This window comes from Juglans regia, chromosome 1, assembly GCF_001411555.2.
Source record: "Juglans regia cultivar Chandler chromosome 1, Walnut 2.0, whole genome shotgun sequence".
NCBI classification, from domain to species: domain Eukaryota; kingdom Viridiplantae; phylum Streptophyta; class Magnoliopsida; order Fagales; family Juglandaceae; genus Juglans; species Juglans regia.
The window spans coordinates 13,232,480-13,254,208 of record NC_049901.1 but is presented as its reverse complement, the minus strand read 5'-3'; the positions used below and the strand labels follow the sequence as shown (position 1 = coordinate 13,254,208).

The window sequence follows — 21,729 nt, the reverse complement described above, 5'->3', positions numbered from 1 at the left end:
TACTGATACTAATAGTGTTAAAGCACTGCAATAAACAACCACAATTCACATATTTAGAGTGTGTTTGCGTGTTGAAATGAGTTGAGTTGAGATAATAAAATATTATTAAAATATTATTTTTTAATATTATTATTATTTTAAAATTTAAAAAAGTTGAATTGTTTATTATATTTTATATTAGAATTTAAAAAATTTATAATGATAAATTGAGATGAGTTTAAAATCCAAACTCACCCTTAGTCGATAAAAGAGCAACAACAGTAACGTTGTACTGATACTTACACGGGCACAAACAGGAAATAAAAGGCATGCAAATCATTTAACATTGAAGTAATTGAGCCCCTAACCAACATTTTTTCAAAAATTACCAACCTTTATGATAGCTAGAACAGCAATCAATCAAGCACATGCAATCAAGAGACATGAATCGAAGTCGGAAGATTCATCGACTTGTACGTACCGCATGCCCCCTAAGCGTAATATATATATGGGACAGTTGCGTCGAGCATGATGTGGTAGGAAAAGTGGGTCTTTTAATTCCTACCACACAGCTTGCGTGTGTGGGAGAGGAAAGTAGTACTGTTTAATTGGTCATGCATGGCTGCAAACAAGGTCTCCTAGTCCATATCAAGTAGCGTGGATGACCGACAGACACACGTGAGCTTGTGCCCCTCTGTACACCCTCTCCTTTGTCCTGAGCGCACCACCATTATTGAGAATGTTACCCCCCACACACATAGTCCAAAAATACACTTACAATTAAGCCCATGATAAAACCCTATGCAAATGACATCCATAAACAATTAATACGAGCAAACAAGAGCAGGCATGACATTAATCCGACCATCAACTTTCAAGAGTACCCTTTCAAGCATGCTCTAAGGCCATTCTGTGTCTCTTCATGTCGGCTTGATTAAGATAATTCTCAATCTTTACAAATTCTTCAATCTTGTAAAGGTAGAGAGACAGATGAAGATATCATATTTTACCATTCTCGATAATAGTAAAACATGGATTTATACCCAAATAAAAACTGCATTGAAGCTATGCAAACAAGCTAGATTTCAAAAAACATCGATGTGTTTTTATATATAGTACTTGTCTTTCTCTTATACCTCACGCATTTTCCCTAGAACCAAACAATGAGTGAAGACCCTCACTAGCTTAGAGATCATGAAGTGACAGATACTGTTTACCTCCATCCGAAGTGGGGCAAAGTCATAAAAAGGATTGGGTGGAGGCTAGGATCAAAAGGGTAGGTCATTTGCTGCAGTCGAGGGGCCCTAGATTAATGTATGTATGTATGTAGTGCATGCTGGCAGCGAACGAGGCTAAGAAAACGCAATGATATGATATACATAGAATATTAACATGAAGAAATTGCCTTTACATCAAAACCAGCCAATGAATAGCTAGTGCTCAAGGTTGGTGGGCTGTACCTCACGCAAGGTGGCTGAATTAGAGTTTCCATGGACCGGACCCATATGGACATGTGGGGGCTCGTAAATAGGGCTCAAGTACTACTGCAATATATATGCACCAGGGGCCCGATTTCTTGGAATATCTCACACACGTTTAGTGCAGGGAACAAAGGTTTGGATAAGGATCGTAATGCTGATTAATCCTCGAGTCAAAACTCAAATAGGACCCGTATTGCGCACTTCGCTCTGAACCACAAAAAGGAGGTAAAAAAATCACGTCCTTTTTTCGTCCCACATTTTCACATATCAGCTTAGATATTTAAATTGAAAAATGATATTTTCATAATGTATAAGTCTTGTATATTTTTTTTTTTTAAAAAGTGGTTAAATTTAAGACCTATATAAAAAATTATTTTTTTAATTATAGACTCAAATTTTTTTTAAATAAATACGCAAGACTTGCACACTTTAAAATTATATATAATATTGATCTAATTGAGTTTTTATATTAGAAGTATTGAGATTCACAAATTATATATATAAAGTAAAAATTCCGAATATTGCTCAACAATCTCTCTCTCTCTCTCTCTCTCTCTCTCTCTCTATATATATATATATATATATATATATATTAGGAGCTTCTTGCTATGCTAAGAATTTTCAATATTCGATCTACTTTTAAAAACTCAATAACCTTTCTGCAATTTGTTGCTAAAATAAAGTGAATAATTAAGATGATAAATCACTTTGTGATCTCAGTTGTTATAAATTAAGAGCTAGCTACAATTAGTACTCATTCGTGAAAAATAGTTGAATTGAGAAATTAAGTAATTAGAGAAATTTAAAATACGCAGATCATCAATGATATTCCAAACTCCTGCCATTAAAAATGGAAATTCTATTCATTACATTCGATAGGTGTAATGGAAATTCTAATTGCAGGATGATGTTGATCAAAGGCTGATCAGGATCAAGCCAACGATGCACTGCATGCTTTCAATATATGGAGAAAAGGCAACCAATCTAGCTTTCAGTATATGGAGAAAAAATATATAAGAGAACATTAAATGATCTATAGAAAATAAATATATTAGCGGTAAAGGGAGGGGACAAATTAAAGAGAATGAGATCAGAACTAGAGGAGATCATCAGGAGACGAGAGCTTGGCTCTCTCTTCTGATCTCAGTGCACGCACTCACAAAGAAAAGGAGACAGATCAAATGTAATTCCATAAGCTATATAGGAAGATTCTCGGTCTCCGTCGATGGAAATAGTTCATGTTGAGATGTGTCGACATGAGTACTCCTATTGTGTTATTCTTGATCTTCCCATTACGCCACTCTTATATATTAAGAGAAGTATTACAGATATATATATATATAAAAATATTATATAAAAATAAATTTACAAACTGACATAGTTAATTTATGTGATCCGTTATTTACAATAAAAATAATTTTACAATCTAACGTATAACATTAAGGCACATCAATTTATAAATTTATTTTTTTGTAATCCTTTTATGTCTAAGTATTTCTCAATATATAAAGGTGCCTAATTATTTGAAGTAATTACTTCACTTTTATTATGTCAAGAAATTCAAGTATGTTTTGGAACACTAGTGCATATATAATATTATATGTTTTAGAACATTTCAACCTACTATATTAAATTATGTCAGTTTATAAATTTATTTTTATATAATTTTTTGTGTTGAAAAATTTAAAGTATGTTTTGGAATACTTGCACATATGATAATTATATATTATATATATATATATATATATGTATGTATCATGTGTCATGCGTACGTACGTACTCGGATTTGGTATTCTCAGAAAGTTTTCTATCACGTAACCTACACAAATTATGGGCGACATGTAAACATAATTATCGAAAAAAACGCCGCAAGACCCAAACAAAAGAAAATTAATTAAAGGCTGATCAGAAGAATTGTCTAAGACATGATCTACCTTTTCCCTTTACTTCAGAAAGTCACTATGTACGTATGGTTCATGAATCAAAAACACTGGGTCGACATGTGGCCCTCCAAACATATATAAAAGGATTGTACTATAATGCCTTGGGATTCGAATTATTATAAGAGTGCAAAACTAAAAAGTTCTTTTGATGGCTTCGAAGGCCCACCTTAACTTCTTATTTCAAAGTAAAAATTTAAGGGGAAATATATATAATTATAAATTAACATTATATATATATACAAATAGAATATGGATGTGTTTTTATGGAGTTTGAGGTAGTGAATAATGATTAATAAGAAAAAGTTTTCATACTTCAAAAAAGCTTAGAACAAAATTCGAAGTAAATAAAGCTTAGAACCATATTTCTAAAAGGAGTAATATCTTATGAGGTAGTTCTTTCTAGCAAACGTTTAAAATCGAGCCCTTTTGTATAAATCAATCATTTTAAATGTCTGTGCAAGTAGGGACGACATGCAAGACAGGGCCAGTACTGATTAGATAATCACCGGCCTGTGCGTTCCATGTGATTTTCGTACATTACCATAATCGCGATCAACGTACCAAAGAGATTAATATTGTAGCCCCACCAGTCTAGATCGAGATAGATAATGATCTCCCTCCATATATGATTAATCAAACAAGAATGATATAAATACATCATACATGAAAAGGCTAAAGGCATATATATTATATATATGCATGCCATGATCAATTATACTGTGATATATAGCAGAAGTACTCTGCAGAAATACTTCTTCTTAAGCTAGAGGTCTGTTGCAACGTTTGATGAATGAAGATATCTGAGCCATTGATGCCAGATGGATGGGGAATTAGGTGTGAAGTAGGCCCCGTGAATCTTGCTAATTGAATTATATGTTTAGTACTGTTCCTTATTTTTAACGTCTATCCTAGCTAATCTAAACAGAAAAATGCAAGGTACTAGTCGCGATCGAGCTTCTTTTTGGAATACTGATCATCAGCAGGAACCGATCGCGGTAGATAATTCATGTTGTGTGCGGCAGTTCCTGCATGCCAGGCTAATGCCTCCAAAAAAGATTTGAGAAGCAAAAGTACGAGTTCCATTAGAAGACAATGTGATAAGCCCCCAACGGGATAACATTGTCATGCAAAACATGGTACAGTAGAACACAATGATGTTGACCCTGCACAAGACCATTCTTTTCAAGAAAAAAATTGCACCAACAAATTCATGCACGTCACACTCACCCACATCACATTTCTTAGTATCTAGCTAGCTAGAAAGTATCAAGTACTATTCTTTCTGCCTATATAAGAGATCGATCTAGGAGAAGATGCTATGCAGAAAAGGGGATTGATTTTATTATATATCAAAAGACTCGCTCTAAGATGTCTGCATGCAAGCGCGGCCTTCTTCTTGTGGCTTTTGTGTTGCTTTGCTTCACATCTATCACGGTTAGAGGTAAATGCTTTGCTATATTATATATAATAGTCCATCTGATACTCCTACCAACATCCCAAAGAGCAAGTTTGCTAATTAATTTACTGCTTTTGGGTCGTATATATATTTTTTTTTCTGCAGCACGGAGTTTGCAAGCTGCTACTAATGATCAAGCTCCCAAAGTTTACGTAGATCTGTCTACACCAAAGCAAGATGGGGTTGGGGATAGTGATGATGATCTCTTGGCTATGGATTACACTCCAACAAAGAAGAAGCCTCCGATCCATAACTGATCAGATTTACCCATCTTTTGTTGAGCAAATATATTGGCCGCCTGTTTAGCTCCTACTTAGTTACTACCACTTTTAAGGTTTTTGGGTGTATATACGTTTGTTCACGAGGGCGGGATAGAAAAATTTTGGAAATTATGTTTACTAAAAATGTAAGCCATAAACACAGATAACCAGCCACCAGCAGTGCCTAGCTAGGATCGATCAAATGTCAATAGGCGTGTAAGTTTGGTACTTTATGGCCGGAAGTACGTAATTTTCGTTGAAAGGGAAAAAAAAATTGACTTTAATATGCTTGATTTGTAAGTACTTCCGACTTCGTGCTGGTTTAGTCACAAATACATATATATCATGTTGAGTTCTCAAAATACATACATACATATATATATATATATATATAATATTGGTCTTCTTTTTAACTGAATTTAATTCAAATTTCTACTATAGGAAATTAATTAAGTGAATGCATATATATATAGTACGAAGGTACTAATTAACTCAGTTGATCACGGATGATCAATATTTCTTTTTCTAGCCTCCATCTGATCGGACCGTCGCCTTTGAAGTCGCGCTGGAGGCTAGCTCAATCGATGTTGATATAAGTGTAATTAATGACAGTTGCTTGTGCAATGTGCATGCAACTACGGCTACGAATAATCAGTGCTAAGACAATCTATATATATATATATACCGTATGATTTATAGCAGTGTTAACTGGCGTTTGAACTATATATACAGTACTACTTATAACAGCTACTAGCAGATCTAAAAGATGCATATATGCATAGAAATTAATTAACTAATTAGTACATGTGTGATCATGATGATCAGCTATTAAATAAGTTGAAGTCGTAGTAGCTGGTAAAATCCCATGCAAGTCAGTAATAATTACTTGTTTTGATGGAAAACCTTTTTGCATTAGTACTACATTATTGTACATGAGCACTGAAAGCTAGTACGTACTGATCAAGCAACTAATTAAATTAATGATCATGGTTACCGGTAATTTGCATTATGAGCACCAATATAATATATATATATATATTTATAGGTTATATTTTTCAAATGATAGCAACAAAAGTCAACGTTGATACACTTGGAGATCATCGTTTAGAAACTTAATGCATGCAATGATGAAAATACAATTTCTTGACTTATTAATAAAGTTTAGACTCTGATACGAGCTTTAAGGATGACTTGATAGAAAACAATGGCAACTAGGTTCTTAATTAATTCAATTATTCCTTGTTAGGTGGGGAAAATTTGAAGGAATGCAGGCATTTCTCTTTCCATATGTCGTTCTCTCTCTCTCACTCTCTACTTTGAATTTAGGAAATTGAGGCGTGCATTCAACTGCAACTTGAATAGTACAAAGGCCTAACTAGCTAGGCTTTTAAGATACTTGATAGTTAATATAGTATTATATATAAAGCAATGGTTCTAAGTGTTAAGATAAATATAAATGATTAAATCTATCTCTTAACATCAACTTAAGCTTTTGATGATAAATTATGATTTTATATGGTATAAGAGTAGAAGTTCTGAATCTGAACCCTGACTCTATATATACTCTATCTTAATCAATTAAAATATTCTACATATTGGGTCTACCTATTGAGGGGGAGTTTGGCTCACACTCCCTGGCCCTTTCTAATCAGTTTAAACTTTTAATTTGTGAACAATTGATAATTTCACACTAAGTTCAAACATAAATTTAGACTAGTACGTAATTTATCCTATATAGAAATTGAATAATTAAAAAAAATACATCTAATTAATTAGTATTATTTAACCCTATAGATATATATATATATTCCTTTCAATATTATTCCTCTTTTGGAGTCATTTTATCGTTTAGTAGACGTACTAGCTAGTTCTACTAATTGATTACATTTTTAATTGAAAATAAAACACAGTACTCAAGAAAATGAGCAATATCAAAGCTGCTACGTCCACTTGAAATGAAATTAAGTTTTGGACGAAAATGTCCAATTAACTGCAAATTATTTGTTAGTTTATTGCTAAGAAGATAGAGTAATTAATTAGATCGATCAATAATTATATATCACAGCCAACAAATGGGTTGATCATCATTACGTATGTACCCCCAAATTATAATTAAGGGCATGCAGTTATAAATAGCGGTACTACTACTACTGATCATCTGCAAATAGATAGCATCAGTATTTTTTTTAAGAGCATATATATATGCACTTTGTTACGATCCTAAAGTTTAAGGTTTTAATTATATAAAAATTTTATATGTAGTGATTTTTGCGTATTTTTTTTGTACACTCCACTAATTATATGATTTGCGCATCATTTCTTTTTAATATAAAATAATTGATTTGGCCAATCACATTAGTAGAGTGCTTAAAGAATACGTAAAAATGATTGTATGTTAATAAATTAGCCTTCAATAATCCTAGAATTTTTTAAACAACAATATTTAGGTATTAGCGCAAGCATCATGACAAGATCACTAGTTCCAGTTGCAAATTAGGCAAACTATATATTAATATACAATATATATATGCGGTAGACTTAAATATTAATGTCTGGGTAATATATATCATCATCATGTATTGGCATAAATTTAATTTGTAAGAGTCTTAGAATATATATATATATATATATATATATATATAAAGTTGAGATCTAGAAGTTATCAAAAGAGACGACAAAGTAATTACCATATTTAGGGGAGTGCTAATATTAGAATAGGCCGTGTTAGACGTCGGAATTTGAAAGCATGAGTAGAATATATAATGATTGAAATGGTAGTACTTAAAGCCGGTTTAATCAATTAAATTAGTATCTAATTATAGTGATCTTGTAGCATATGAAACAATTGTTATTGCTATATATAAAATCCTAGATTAAACATCATTCTTCTTAATCAAAATGCATGGACCGGAACCACCATATATATATATATAGATATAGTACTTAATATGTAAATGACAGACTATATATATATATATTCCTGATGATCCAAAACCAATAGTCAATACTCCAATTACCCGATCGAGTAGATAACAAATCATGCCAAAGCTTATGATATTCATGATCCCATCACCAATATATATATATTAAGCTTGGATTTCCTAATTAATTGACCTAAACTAAGTACTAACGAACCAATTACTGACTATTCATATATATATATATGTTGATATATGATGATGACGATATCGGTATATATAGTTCAACAGAATTAATATTTGCTTTGATCGATCGATCGATCAGTTTGCAGGGGTGATTTAATTGTAGATCATGATACCCATTGGTAATTTGGTATAATCTATAGATCAAACGCACAAAAAAAGTTAAACGGATCGAATAACGTACACATGATGGATTAATGGTGGCAGGAGGGGGAGGGCCGGGTCGTTTAATTTCATGATCATCTGCATGTGTTGTCGGGTCAATTTCTTAGCAACTATATATAATATTATTCATTTTTATTATAAATAATTAGTCATAAATATTAATCATTTTTCTTATAGTTAATTAACTAACTCCGGGGGCAATTATACAAGAAGTTAGTTAAAGTGACACATTATCTCAAAGAAACATGATAATTACTAAGCAGTACTTTATCTCATAGAAGATCCGTCCCCCACCTTTCCCCTCCCCCCACCAAAAAAAAAAAAAAGAAAGAAAGAAAGAAAAGGAAGTCCAATTGCAAAATCAAGCCAGGCCCCTACCATGCATGCAGTACTAGGAATAATATTATAGTAAAGCTTTAGTTTCTGTCAGTTATTTTCATGGAAAGTTGACCTAGATACACGCCAGGAAATTAAAGCAGGTCACTCAACAACATAGTAAGTACATGATCAATATAATATCATGTTTCAAGCCTAACATCCGGCCTGCTTCTTGTTTAAATTCACATATTTCGACTGCAAACAAAGCATGCATGGGCAGCTCGTACCTATAGTGCTAATTAACCAAGTACACGTACGTACTCCATGATATATGGCTGACTGATCAAGAAATTACGCACTAAACCTCCTGACCCCAACTAGCGCGCTAGCTATATATATATATATATAGGCGCTAGAGATATGATCATGAGATGAAGTTTGAATATGAATGAGACCATAATTATGCTTACCTTTTAAGCCAATCACTCAACCAGCAGGATCGACCCCCCCTCAAAGGCATCTTTGAGATCTGCTTGTTGTAGTAGTAGTAGTAGTAGATCATCATCATGATCTGCTTGTACATGAGGTCAGAGAAATCTAATATATGATAGAAAGAGTTTCAATATATCTCGGGAAATTATGTAATAAATTATACGGTACAACTCTTTGAGTAAGTGGCTGGCCTTGAGCAAGCTGTGTAAAAGGACTGGATCGATCAGGAACTTAAGGTGCGCGCATGGTATATAATTTCGGAGTCCCAAAACGATATATATATATATATATATATATATATATATATATAGTTCATTGTCTCTGTACCGTCGTAGAATTATGCAAAAAAAACATAGTGAAGCGTAAAATTAATTTGGACTGCAAGAATTATTACTCTTAATTATGTCCCTTTTAATTTTAATTAATTACCACTTTTGTTTTTGAATTAGAAACAGAGTCATCACTATTGTGATCTAATTTCTTAAAAAAGGACGATCGGTACTAATTAATTACAAGAAAAAATTTATATTTCATTCACATAATTTTTCTTAATATTATTCTAACGAATTAATCATGATGAGTTAGTTCCATGTTCAAAATAAAAGTAAGATCATATAATTGAGAAACTAATACGAAGTAAATATTTTGATCAGCTAAGAACAAATTAAATTGACAAATAAATGCTCTCGTTTGTTTTTACAAATCCTTCCAACTCATATCATCTAATCGTTACAATTTTATCAAATTTTCACACAAAATAAAATAAATAATTTAATGTTTTTAAATTTTAAAATAAAAAAAATATTAAAAAATATATTCTAACAATATTTTATTCAATTTTTAATTTTAATTTTAAGTCATCTCTTCTTATCACATCTTATCTACGAAAACAACAAACGAGGCTAAGCCTTTTGGGAAAATAAACGTTCATGCAAGCATGTGCCAAAGGGATAAATTAAAGGTTTGAGTCGTTTGACGACATGCGGGCTTAATTTTCTTCCTGGGAAACATTTTCCCACGTCAAATCCCTTCAGTAATTTTCGTCCTTTTCGTTAGTTTCTTCTCTAATTCTCTGTCTTTAGCTTTAAGCCTTATTTAGCAAGATAAACCATGTTTAGTGTATGCATTTTAGGGACAACGCAGGTCCACACAGCAGATGATCCTTCGCCCATCCCACGTGATTTTTGTACATAACAGTATGGATCGCCTTATCTGAAAAGGATTGTAGTCCCACTTGTGTCGGGTTTTCTCCCTCCGTTCATTAATGCATGGTTTGTTGAATGATCATTAGTTGAACCTGCTGCATGCATGATTAAATAATGCAATAATTAAGAAATCAATGTCAAGAGTACTGGGCAGATTGTTGTAGTACTGGCCGGCCGCACCATTGCAATTCTTCTGACCCGGAGTACATTTAATTTTTACCATGCCTTCCTGCTATTAGGCATTCGCTAGCGCTATAGCTAGTTACATGCATATACAAACATGATAATATATATATATATATATGTGTGTGTGTGTGTGCGTATGTATATGTATATGTATATATCATGCTTTTGTGTAAGGAGCTAGCTAGCAAGGGTAATTTATTGCCATGTGCTTGGCAGTACAGGGTTATGAATACTGCTTCGGGCTGGCCGGAGAATAGGTATAAAGGGAGTCCCACAGCTCTGGTACGTCTGAAGCACTCTGTTCCCAAGTTACAACTTCTAGCTTCAATGACTGATTAATAGCCTCATGAAGTGAATTAATCTAAAGGGTTAAACCGGCCTAGCATTTTATCAGGTCCTTTACTTCAAATCAATTGCATCATGCATGTAGTTCTTGTGTTCTAATTAGGGTTAGGGAGGATGAGCTTAATATAGAAATATATATATATATATATATATCGTGCATCAAAGCCAATGAGAGCATGTTCATCATAAGAATAAAAATTAAGTCAGTTGATGGAAGAAACATGATTACCAAACCAAGAGCCCCCCATCCCACCCTGGTTTAGCGACATTGGAATTAATTATAAGGACTAGTACTTTTTAACTACAATTGTCGACTAATAGAAGAAGAAAAGGAATACAAACAAAATATGCACCTTTCAAGGGGAGACAAAGTCAGAACCCTGGCCTCAAACTGGTTATAGTATGCAAACAGCTAGCTCCTGCATTTCTTGTCTTTGATGCAACCTGTTTTCTAAGCACCACGATGCCATCGTTTTCAGGCTAGACAGAAGGAGACACTGAAGTGAACTCTTGTTAGATCATCACCATATTAGTCACGCACATATCCCAATACGCAACTCTGGCCTCCAAGTGTCTAGGTAAATAAGTACAAGTTTGCGTGTCTATATAAGGAGGTAAAATGATCAAAGAGGCTCCATACCAAAAAAAAAATTAGAGATTGAATATTGTTAAAAAATATAGTTTAATTAAGATGGCTGCAGTTCCATGCAAACGCCAGCTTGTTCTTGTTGCTTTTATGCTGCTTTGCTTTTTCTCTGTTGGAGCCAGAGGTAATCTCTTCTGATCCCTATCCAATTAATTAAATCTCAACTTTAAAACTATATATATATATATATATTTTTTATTCTTAAATACTTGTTTTGGTAGCAGCACGCAGTTTACGGGTGATCAGTACTACAAGCCATGAATCTCAGACGAGCCTGCATGTTGATAAGTTTTCACCAAAAGAAGATAGGGCTGCAGACAGCGATGATTTAGTGGCCGCTGCGGATTACACACCGGCAAGAAGGAAGCCTCCAATACATAACTAAACTGCAATTAATTATTAAATATCGTTCAACAATCTTCGATTTATTAATAAACTGCTTATTTTTCCTATATATTGCAGTTTGTACGCATAAGTAAGTCTATATATATATATATATATAGTTCATGGAGAAATGAAAACTTCCAATTTAAAGAAAAAAAAATGGCTTGCATGTAAAAATGTAAACGGGAAACATGCACACTAGATATCGTACTTATATATATATATATATATGGTCTATATATATATGGAGTACCTTTTGTAAATTACTAGCTAGGGTTCACGATCGAAAGGTAAATTACTATACATGTTGCATGCCACAACGTATGGATTTGTACACGGATTTGTTAATTAGTAATAATTTGTATGTATATATAATTAAGCTAGCTAGCTAGCAGTGTCGCGATGAATAAAATGGACCGATGATTGATAATATATAAAATTAATACTATTACCCAACTGGTCATATATATATTTTATTGAATAACCAACACATGAATAAAAACTTGCAAAATCCTGCTAACGTTGCAGCAGCAGCAATAATATTATATGGAATTAATTAAACCATCGTACGTACGTGCATCGTCATGATATCACAGACGCTTGGACCATGATATAATATATATAGTATCGATCTCTCAAACGAAAGGCACCATATAATATATTGAGACGAATCCAAAGAAGCTCTCTCCTTGCTACCATCACCAAAGCATGTTTATCATCAGGGAGAATCGATATAATTATCATTGATCGAAGGAGATTCCAGCAAGCAGCTAGCTAGCTAGCTTGCATGTAATTTTTATATAGGCAGGCCATACAGCTAGCTAGCACATTAATCAATCTCAAAGTGGACTGGACAATTCACAATTAAGCTCCAATATTACGTCTAATTAGAATGGAAAACGATCCGCGAGGTCCATTAAAAGCATTTAAGGATTTGCATGCACATTCATATAGTATCACATGTATATATTAATTGGCCGCCTCCATTAATCTTAGGAAGGGTGCAATCCTAATTTTGCTTGTACTTGCGCATATAAATTAGTACTATATATATATATATATAAACAGTGCTTATTGATGACCAAAAATAGGCACTTGAAAAACCCTAAAATCAAGATGTGTATAAGATACTCATGAGCTGCGAGACCCGTCATTATACACAGTACTATAGTGAACATAAACTATTTACATTATTACGAGAATTGATATAGACACAAAGGGACAGCACAAAAGTCAATTCACAAATTAATGCAATTTCATGTGATTTGTTAGATATATTTTAAGATAAAAATAATTTTACAATCTAACGTATACCATATCGACTCCCGTCACTTTGTGAGTTTACTTTTATATAATCTTTTCGTGGCTAAAATATTTGATCTCTATTATAATATATGTGTATATATATTTATATAAATCAAACCACTATGAAGAATTATGAACATAAACAAAAGGTTAAAAACCTTAGAGGCTTAATTCTTAATTTGTGATTGGTTGATCATTTTTCTTTATTTTATTCATAAATTCAGATTATTCCACAAATTAAATGACCCGGCCCATTGGGATAGCAGATGTAGATCCTGAATGCATGTTACGCCCATATATAAAGAGTAAAAATACAAGTAAAATCTTTTTTTAAACTCTTTATACAACCATATTTTAAATTGAGGGTATTTCTATAAAACAATATTACTAATTTTATAAGTTATTTTATAAAAATAACCCTCATTTATGAAGCTGACGGAATCTAAAGAGAGTTATATATATATATATATATATATATATATATATATATATATGCATCTAACTAAGGATTTAGAAACTTTTGCCTTCAATTAATAGATCCAAATGGAGGTTTTGCAACTTGAAAATCTTGACGTGTAAGCATGATTAATATTGCCATTAATTCATGAAAATGTGGGGTTTAAGATTGATCACTAAGAGCTTCAAACCCAACTTTGGATTCAAGTCGGATTCTAGACGCCATTTCAAAGCAGATTGTATACCAACTCTTTCCAGCTGGCCCATCATCTTTCCAGATGCTAAATCCATTAGTGCATTTGTTTGGGTATATACCAATCTTTCCTGGCCCATTAACAATACATAAAAATAATCCTACCAGTTAGGAATCTTCTGGTTTTCACCTTCAACTTTTTAGGCTCTCCAAGTTGCTAATGCCTCTTGTAAGTTGTAACGGCCTTTGGTAGCTTGAACTTGAAGAGTCTTTTCTATATGGAGTTGCAATTGAAACAGCATCATTCGGCCTTTCTGGTATAAAAATGGAAGTTTCACAACAAACATATATATGCATATATATATATATATGCAATTTTTCTAGCCTCGGACAATTTTTTCATAGAAGAGCAAGCTAGCCTCGGCAGCAAGAACATCCTCTTCAGAGACACTCTGCACATCAGAATCTGAAATACAAAACCAACGTGCCGAGGCAGGCTCAAATTGATCATCGGGAACGAACTTGTGTAAATCAGAGCTCACACACCTGTAAACAGTATAATGCCCACTACCGGCTCTTCCAAAGTGCTCCACAACAGAAACAAGCCGGTACAAATGAGTTTCTGAAGCGACTGTCACCTGCGCCAATACACTGTTAAGTAAGGCTAGACTTTGATGGAGCTTTTTTCTTTTGGCCTAGAACAGACCTTGCAGGGTTGAATTTCATCAAACAACAGAAATATGCCACCCATGTCGAGTAATGATGAAGACACAATCATTTTTACAACTCAGTTCTAAATTGAGGGTATTTTTTTAAAATAACAATAATGTTATAACTCTGTTTTACAAAAATACACTCCATTTAAAACAGAGTTGAAAAATAGTTGTAATAAAGGGCTGTGTCTTTGTCATTACTCTTTAGTGTCAGTGAGGGAAAACGCAAGATTCAAGTATTACGCCCATGCATAGATATTTCAGCAAACCCAACCTACCCTGTCATCAGACTGCCTATGCATGATTGTAGGCGTAGATTCTGAGCATCCATCAGTTTGAGCCAAATTGATTTCTCCTCGAACAGCTTGTACATTTGAAGTGCATTCAGCTTCATCGGAAACAAATTCTTTTGAATTTACATCTCTCATTTGTCCATAAATATTATGAACCATTCTCGTATCGAATTGCATATTGAAATTATTGCGAAGAGATTTTAGTTTTTCACACTGCAGCTTCACTTGCTTTCTTTGAAAATTTTCTCCCCAGCTCCTTATTCCCACCCCACTTGTCATGAATGGGTACAGGTCCAAGATCAAGGGGAAAGAAATATGACCCTACAATCATCAGTAGAAAAGTTAGAACTTCTTTACATAAATTTCAGAAATGAATGTATTTGTACTGTTCCAAAAAGTTTGTAAGAACCAAAGACAACATAGTCAATAAACAGGGGAAAATTAGAAGAGCAGATAGATAGAGCTGCACCATAAAACTAAAAGCAAGGATAAAATGTCAATAAAAATAGAAAGTTATTCGAAAGTTCAGTAAAAATAAATGGTATGTCTCAAACAGTGAGATAATTAAGGATCAAACATAACAGAAGCAAGGAAACTCGAGCACCTGAAGTTTGATTGGTTCTCCAAACATATTTATTGACACACGCTTTAGGTGAATGCATAGAATCTGCAAGTATATGATCAGGATTCAGGTTGATACATGTCCTTGGAGATAAAATTATATAATCACACATCCAGAAGGACAGGGGGGGATGTCAGGACAGATGCAAATCAATTACTAAAAGTAAAAGCCCACCTTTTTGAAGAACAATTTGGGCCTAGTAAACAAATTTGAAGGAAAAATACATGTTTCGAGTAGATTTTAGGTTTTCCCTGGCGGCTTGTTGCAAAAAACAAAGTTTAGGATTTGGATTTGGATTTAGCTTTTCAATGCAGATTATTACAGTTTTTATTGAATGAAATCGTGTCTGGTTGCATATTGATATGCCGTTTACAGCTGGATTTTTTTTAGGAGTAGAAAAAGGCATCCATCATCACCCTGGTTTCCTAAGTACCCTCATATATCATCATGCAAAGTAATCATCCATGTAAATATTAGCAGGCAGACATTGCTCCATAGGTGTGGAGCAAGGATTTGATATAAAGAGCTGGGGAATGGCTGCCTTGGTCGAGTGTTCGAGTGTTGGAGAAATGGAGGGAGTCTTGTGGGCTGTTAAAGCTCAATTGACGAGAGTTATGGAGTATGTGAGAGATCTTATGATTAATGTGGATAAAGGGTTGAACCTGGTCATGGGTTTGGGTGGTGGCCCAGGTGTAACGGGTCCAGTTTGGTACGGGTGTAACTGGTCCAGTTTGGTCCGGTTTTGGACAAATATTTGGATCAAACCGATATACACCGATTTTGCATTTTCAAAAACTGATACCGCACCGGTTACCCTCCTAAACCGGTACTTCCGGTTTTACCAATTCCGGTCCAGTTCGGTCCGGTTTTCCAGTTTTAGTATTAGTATTACTAATGTATTTATCAAAAAGAATATGTCAAGAATTTATTACGCCATAAAATGTAATTAATATATATACTTTATATTTAAAACATATGATCAAACAAATGTTCATCTTTAAGATTTAAATTTTATGCTATAAATTATAATATAACATTATTTCATATATACATATAATATAAAAATATTATATATAATATTAAAAATTACTTAAATATATATATAGACACACGAACCGGTCCAGTGCCGGAAAACCTAAAACCGGAACCGGACCGGTGTTGACTGGTTTTTAAAATGGAGGAACGGGTCCCGAACTGGACTGAACCAACCGGTCCAGGCCAGTTCTCCAGTTTATTTTTACAGCCTTAGTGGTTGGTTGAAAACGGATGAGGGGGTCGGGGGGTAGATCCTATGGGTTTGAAGGCCTCAAGTGCGTCGGCAAAAGGCACTTCGACGCCGTCACATATAGGGTCGTCGGACTCTGGCATCACTATTCACTCCAGTTTGCCGTCTGACTGCCCTCAGTCACCAGTTGCAATTAGGGTTGGTACCTTTTTCCAAGGTTCACTTTCAGTTGAAGATGGGGGTCCTTCCAGGGTTTTGAGTACTTTGAAAAAAGCAAACGAGCTTCTTTCAGAAGATGAAAATAGAATAACAGAAGGTAGTGCTCCCCCTACCTGTTCCATGCTTCCTGAGGAAGTAGTAGGGTCTGAAAAAGTGGCACATAAAGGGTCTTCGGGGGGTGAGCACCTACAAGCAATGTTCTCGTTGATGGAACGACGACACATATGCCGAAGGTGAAGGAATCTCTAATGGTGACAGCAACAATATAGTTGTTGAGGAGGTTCGGGATTTGAATGCAGGATATTGCAAGGAGGAAATTACGAGTTTATCGTTGGTGCCTTGTGAGGAGGAATGTCTAAGGTCGGGAGAGCAGTTGGGAACTATGTCTGAGGATAATGTTGTTCCCTTGGTTTCTCTTCCTACAAACAACATAGCAGGTTCACCATCAGATTGGTTATGCATAAGGTTAACGAGATTCAACATATGGTGAGCTTTCATACAGAGGATGTGAAGACCTATTTAAAGCACTACTCACTGTGATAGAGGCGGGCCACTCACTGAAACCAAATCAAGTTTTTAGAAGAGCAGGGAGTTAAAGCGTCTTTCTTGGGCAATCAATTACAACGCTAAGGGAGGGCATCATGAAGATGTCCTCGTAGAGGGAGTTTCGGGTGGAGTATTAGGGTATGTTTGGCAAGTGAGAGTATTATTCTTTACTTTATTATTACTTTTTACCTACTTTTCTACTATTCATTACTTTTCACCTACTTTTTACTACTATTCAATATTTTATTATTACTTTTTCATTACTTTTTCACTACTATTCACAAACATTCTCAACACTTCTCAACACTTTTCCTTACCCAAACGTACCCTTAGTCTTATGGGAGGGTGGGGGGTGGGGGTTGGAGAGGTGTGTTCTATTCCAATTCGGGCTTGATATATTTTGGATAGATTTCTAATTTTTATGGGCTTTTTGGGTCATTTGGGGCAAGATAGTATGGGCTAGGTGTTTTCTTGTATACGTCCATTGTACTTGATTACTCTTATTGATATATATAATATTTTTACTTATCAAAAAAGGATTTGATATAAAAACTTGATGAAAACCCAGGCCTAGAAAGGTGTAGTGACTTTCTGCCAGGTTGTTCCTACATTCTCATAGCAACTACCTAAGAGAAAGCCATGCCCAACTTTTGTTCACATCTGAAACCCTTTCCATGTAAACTTGACGCAGGGAGGTACTTAGGTTTCATTACAAAAAAAGAGGGTTGAGCATTGTACCTTTGGACAACGAGCAATGCTTAATTGCTTTAGCGTATATGAAAACTTGTTTGACCACGGTAGTGTTGCTAGATGAAGAAGTCTTCGACAGTCACAGTTTTCTTGCTCACTACATCTCCGAAGTTTTTCAATCTCAGTCTGGGCAACAAATGCACAAGAACCCCAAAATAGAAAAACAGCAGTCAATTGCTTCAAGTAAAAAGGTCAAAAAGGCCTTAAATCTACGCTAATACCAGCATAGAAGTAATCAAAGGCAGTAAATAATCATGGTGATAAAAAATAAACAGGACAATGGGTTAGCCAAAAGCACCAAGCCTACTCACATAAAGAAATTACCTCATTTGCCTCTATAGAGGACAAATACTTTATCCCAGCCACATGCCAACAGTGGCTGCAGTGATAATTCTCGATGTGTTCGGCAATGATGAACTGCTTCAGGCAATCCTCCAAAGTACATCCTACCATCTGTTGCACCTCAGTTATAGAAAAAAAAAATGACCATGAGGACGGAAATGCAAGAGATGGCTTAAACATGCACGAGGTAAAATAGTAAAATCTTCATTGAACATACAATGGTGGCCCCATTAGCAAACACCGGTGACAGAGGCAAGCTATGAAAAGATTCAAAACTCAATGAGATCTGCAAAATTAACGAAAGAAAAGTATAAAACACATGCATAAAGTCATGAAATGGAAATTGGGAGAAAGAGCAAGGAGAAAGGTCTAATTAGAGTGTCATTAGGATAATCACATATATAGATTCAATATAGACAGTGAGATAACAAATTCCTGAACAAATCAAAGAAAATCAGACAGGCGTACAGGTTAAAGTTATTACAAGTTTCTATTTCATGGACACACAAAGTAGTTGGTAGGATAAAATAGCAATCCCAAGACTAGCAGATGTCATTACACATTTTGCTGATCCATGCAAAATTGAGAGAGAAATGCAAATCAAATGAGCCTTCAAAAACTAAAGCCATTTTAGACTTATTATTTATTTAAGCCACGTGAACCTGAGATGAACAGCTTTGACAAGTTAATATGCTACCAAGAATTCCATCAAATGGTCCAAGGAAGTGCTGCTGCCATCTTTCCTGCTCAGACCGATCCTCCCTCATCTTTGGGATGAGAATCCTACGACTGGAAGCAGAAACATCAACTAGAGAACATTGATTTGGAAGATAACAATCTGAAAATTCTTCTCTTAGAGAGGACAAAAGATGAAGAAAAGCTTCTGCTGCATCCTACAGAGACATGAAATAAAAAATTAGGCTTAGGATAATGCACTAAAGTTGTTAAAGCATTCAAAAGGCACTACTGCACCTGCTGAGTTGTCAGGTTAAAATTTGGAATATAATGAGCCATGGCCATCATCAGTTTACGTGGACTCAAAACAACTCTTCCTCCACCAACTTCACATAATTCTGCAGATATGGACCATTCACTACTTAAGTTAGACCTACAAGTCGCTTTTGTTAATGCAACAATACAATTCTTCAATAACAAACTCAAAGTGAAGAGATAGTTTAAGTTTAGTGTCTTAGTAATCAGGGATTGAAGACTCATTCCTGAAAAATAACTGAAATGTTTGCAAAAATAAAAAAATAAAGTTGATTGAGAAACTAACATAACCGTCATCATCATGAAGCAACATATTTCACGGTACGGTAATCCAGGAATCAGAGCTGAATTGGAATAGTCTAACTGGAACACACGCACGCACGCACATATATATATTCGCAAATCAAGAAGAGAATTATAGGGTACACTTAATCAGAAAGCCAAAAAGTTTGAGGTCAAAATTATTGGATCCGTGGATTGCAGATTGAAGGGGAACGCTTGAGCACGATTCAGATAATTCACAGTACTAATTGTTACCTTCTAATAAAGTAGCCAAAGAAGCTGTAAGCGGCAAGCTTGCAACTTGTCCTTCATCCTCCAATAATTCACATTCCTCTATAACCTTTTGAAGAAAAGGTTGGAAGTATAAACAACTGGCCAGAGCCTGAAAATGTCCCAGATTCAGAAACCGAACAAGAAGAATATATTATTTTGGCTCATCCAACAGATAAAGAACAATTACACGCAGTTCGATACTTGGAAATAAAACTTCAAAAATAAGGAAAAAATAACGTAGAATCTCTTAAATTTTTTCTTTACGAAGACCAAGTAGAAACTAGAAATTACAATAAAATAAAATCTCTCTCTCTCTCTTGTTTTCCTTTTCGTTTTTCTCTTCTCCCTTCCAATTTTTTTATAGCAACTAAACATAATGGAAGCAAAAAAAAAAAACCCAATATTTGAAGTAACCATACCTGCAAAATTACATTGAGAAAACAATTATTGCCAAGATTTTGCAACCCGGGAACCAACCGCAACTTCTCCGTACGACTCGTTCTCTCGGAAAATAAGCTACTCAAATCGCCCGCTTTACCGTCTCTTATAGCCAAGATCAAACCAACAACACCCAAAAGAGCAGCAACTTGAAACCCAGAAGCTGAAACCCAGTTGACATATGACAAAGTCCTAAACCCATGTCTGAGAATTCTTAGTATTGTATTTAGGTTTACGCCTCCTTCAATTCTCATTCTATTTGACCAAATATGTCAGTTTATTTGTCTTTGAGTCTGGTAAACGTATAAACACAATCAATCAGAGAGCAGCGAGACCGGAAGGAAAACTTAAGAGAGAGACGATTAGCGAATTAACAAAAAGAGAGACACAGAATTTCGAGCTTAAGGGAACGAATTCAAGTATAAAATGGAGAAAATGAGTAGTAACAGACTTAGTTCGCGCCTTCGCGGGTTCTCTCCTCTCGAAAAAAACCCTCGGAAGATTTTCTGCTCTCTGTACTTCATGGCAAGCAAGAGGCAATCCTGCACCCAACGAATGTGGTTTTCGGCCCAACATTTACGGCCCATGGTCTAGCATATGTTTGGAAAACGGAAATTTACCTAATTTTATAATTATTTAAAAAAAAGAAAAGAATTTTAATTGTATTTTCAGCTAATTCTGTAAAATTTAGAGTTTAATATGAGAAGTTTGAATAATGTATTTTTAAGTATATTTTGTTTTAAGTTTTATAAAAGTAGATTAATAAAATTTTTGATAAAATTGTAAAGTTATTTGGATAATATTTGTGTATAGTATTTTTTAGATTTTTGTAAAAATGTTGACTTTTATATATGTGAACATGTTGAGATTTTGAGCTCTTGATTTATATCACGTGAGATGGCTACTTCTAAGATTGAAAAGTTAAACTTTGCAAGAAGGCGAAAGTGGATATCTCATATCAAATGGATTTTGAGAGATGAAAAAGAAAATAATGTTTAAAAGATGTTAAATTGAGCTTGAAAAAAAATAGTGAAAAATTCTACAACCTTTTAAAACCAAAC

The 21,729-nt window shown here is 34.3% G+C and overlaps 1 protein-coding gene across 2 annotated transcripts; it reads right to left on the bottom strand.

Moving 5' to 3' along the window:
* Positions 1–13,995: 13,995 nt before the first annotated feature.
* Positions 13,996–21,233, bottom strand: LOC108980342 (ubiquitin carboxyl-terminal hydrolase 27). 2 transcript variants are annotated; one of them, XM_018951228.2, is made up of 11 exons: positions 21,120–21,233; positions 20,650–20,961; positions 20,213–20,339; positions 19,658–19,758; positions 19,348–19,578; positions 18,903–18,971; positions 18,668–18,796; positions 18,332–18,469; positions 15,586–15,648; positions 14,967–15,302; positions 13,996–14,613 (listed from the first exon to the last, which is right to left on the bottom strand). In XM_018951228.2, the coding sequence occupies exons 2-11, from the start codon at positions 20,920–20,922 to the stop codon at positions 14,356–14,358; spliced, it is 1,725 nt and encodes a 574-aa protein (XP_018806773.1). In that variant the 5' UTR covers positions 20,923–20,961; positions 21,120–21,233; the 3' UTR covers positions 13,996–14,355. The 2 variants fall into 2 exon arrangements, with proteins under 2 accessions (XP_018806773.1, XP_018806774.1); XM_018951229.2 differs by lacking the exon at positions 15,586–15,648 and having other exon boundaries at positions 20,650–21,175.
* Between the last annotated feature and the right edge of the window lie 496 nt (positions 21,234–21,729).

Coding starts and splice junctions, on each gene's coding strand:
- LOC108980342 (XM_018951228.2), bottom strand. CDS start 20,922: ATGAGAATTGAAGGAGGCGTAAACCTAAATACAATACTAAGAATTCTC. Junction 19,579..19,657: donor TTAACCTGACAACTCAGCAG/GTGCAGTAGTGC, acceptor ATGTCTCTGTAG/GATGCAGCAGAAGCTTTTCT. Junction 18,972..19,347: donor GTCAAAGCTGTTCATCTCAG/GTTCACGTGGCT, acceptor TTAATTTTGCAG/ATCTCATTGAGTTTTGAATC.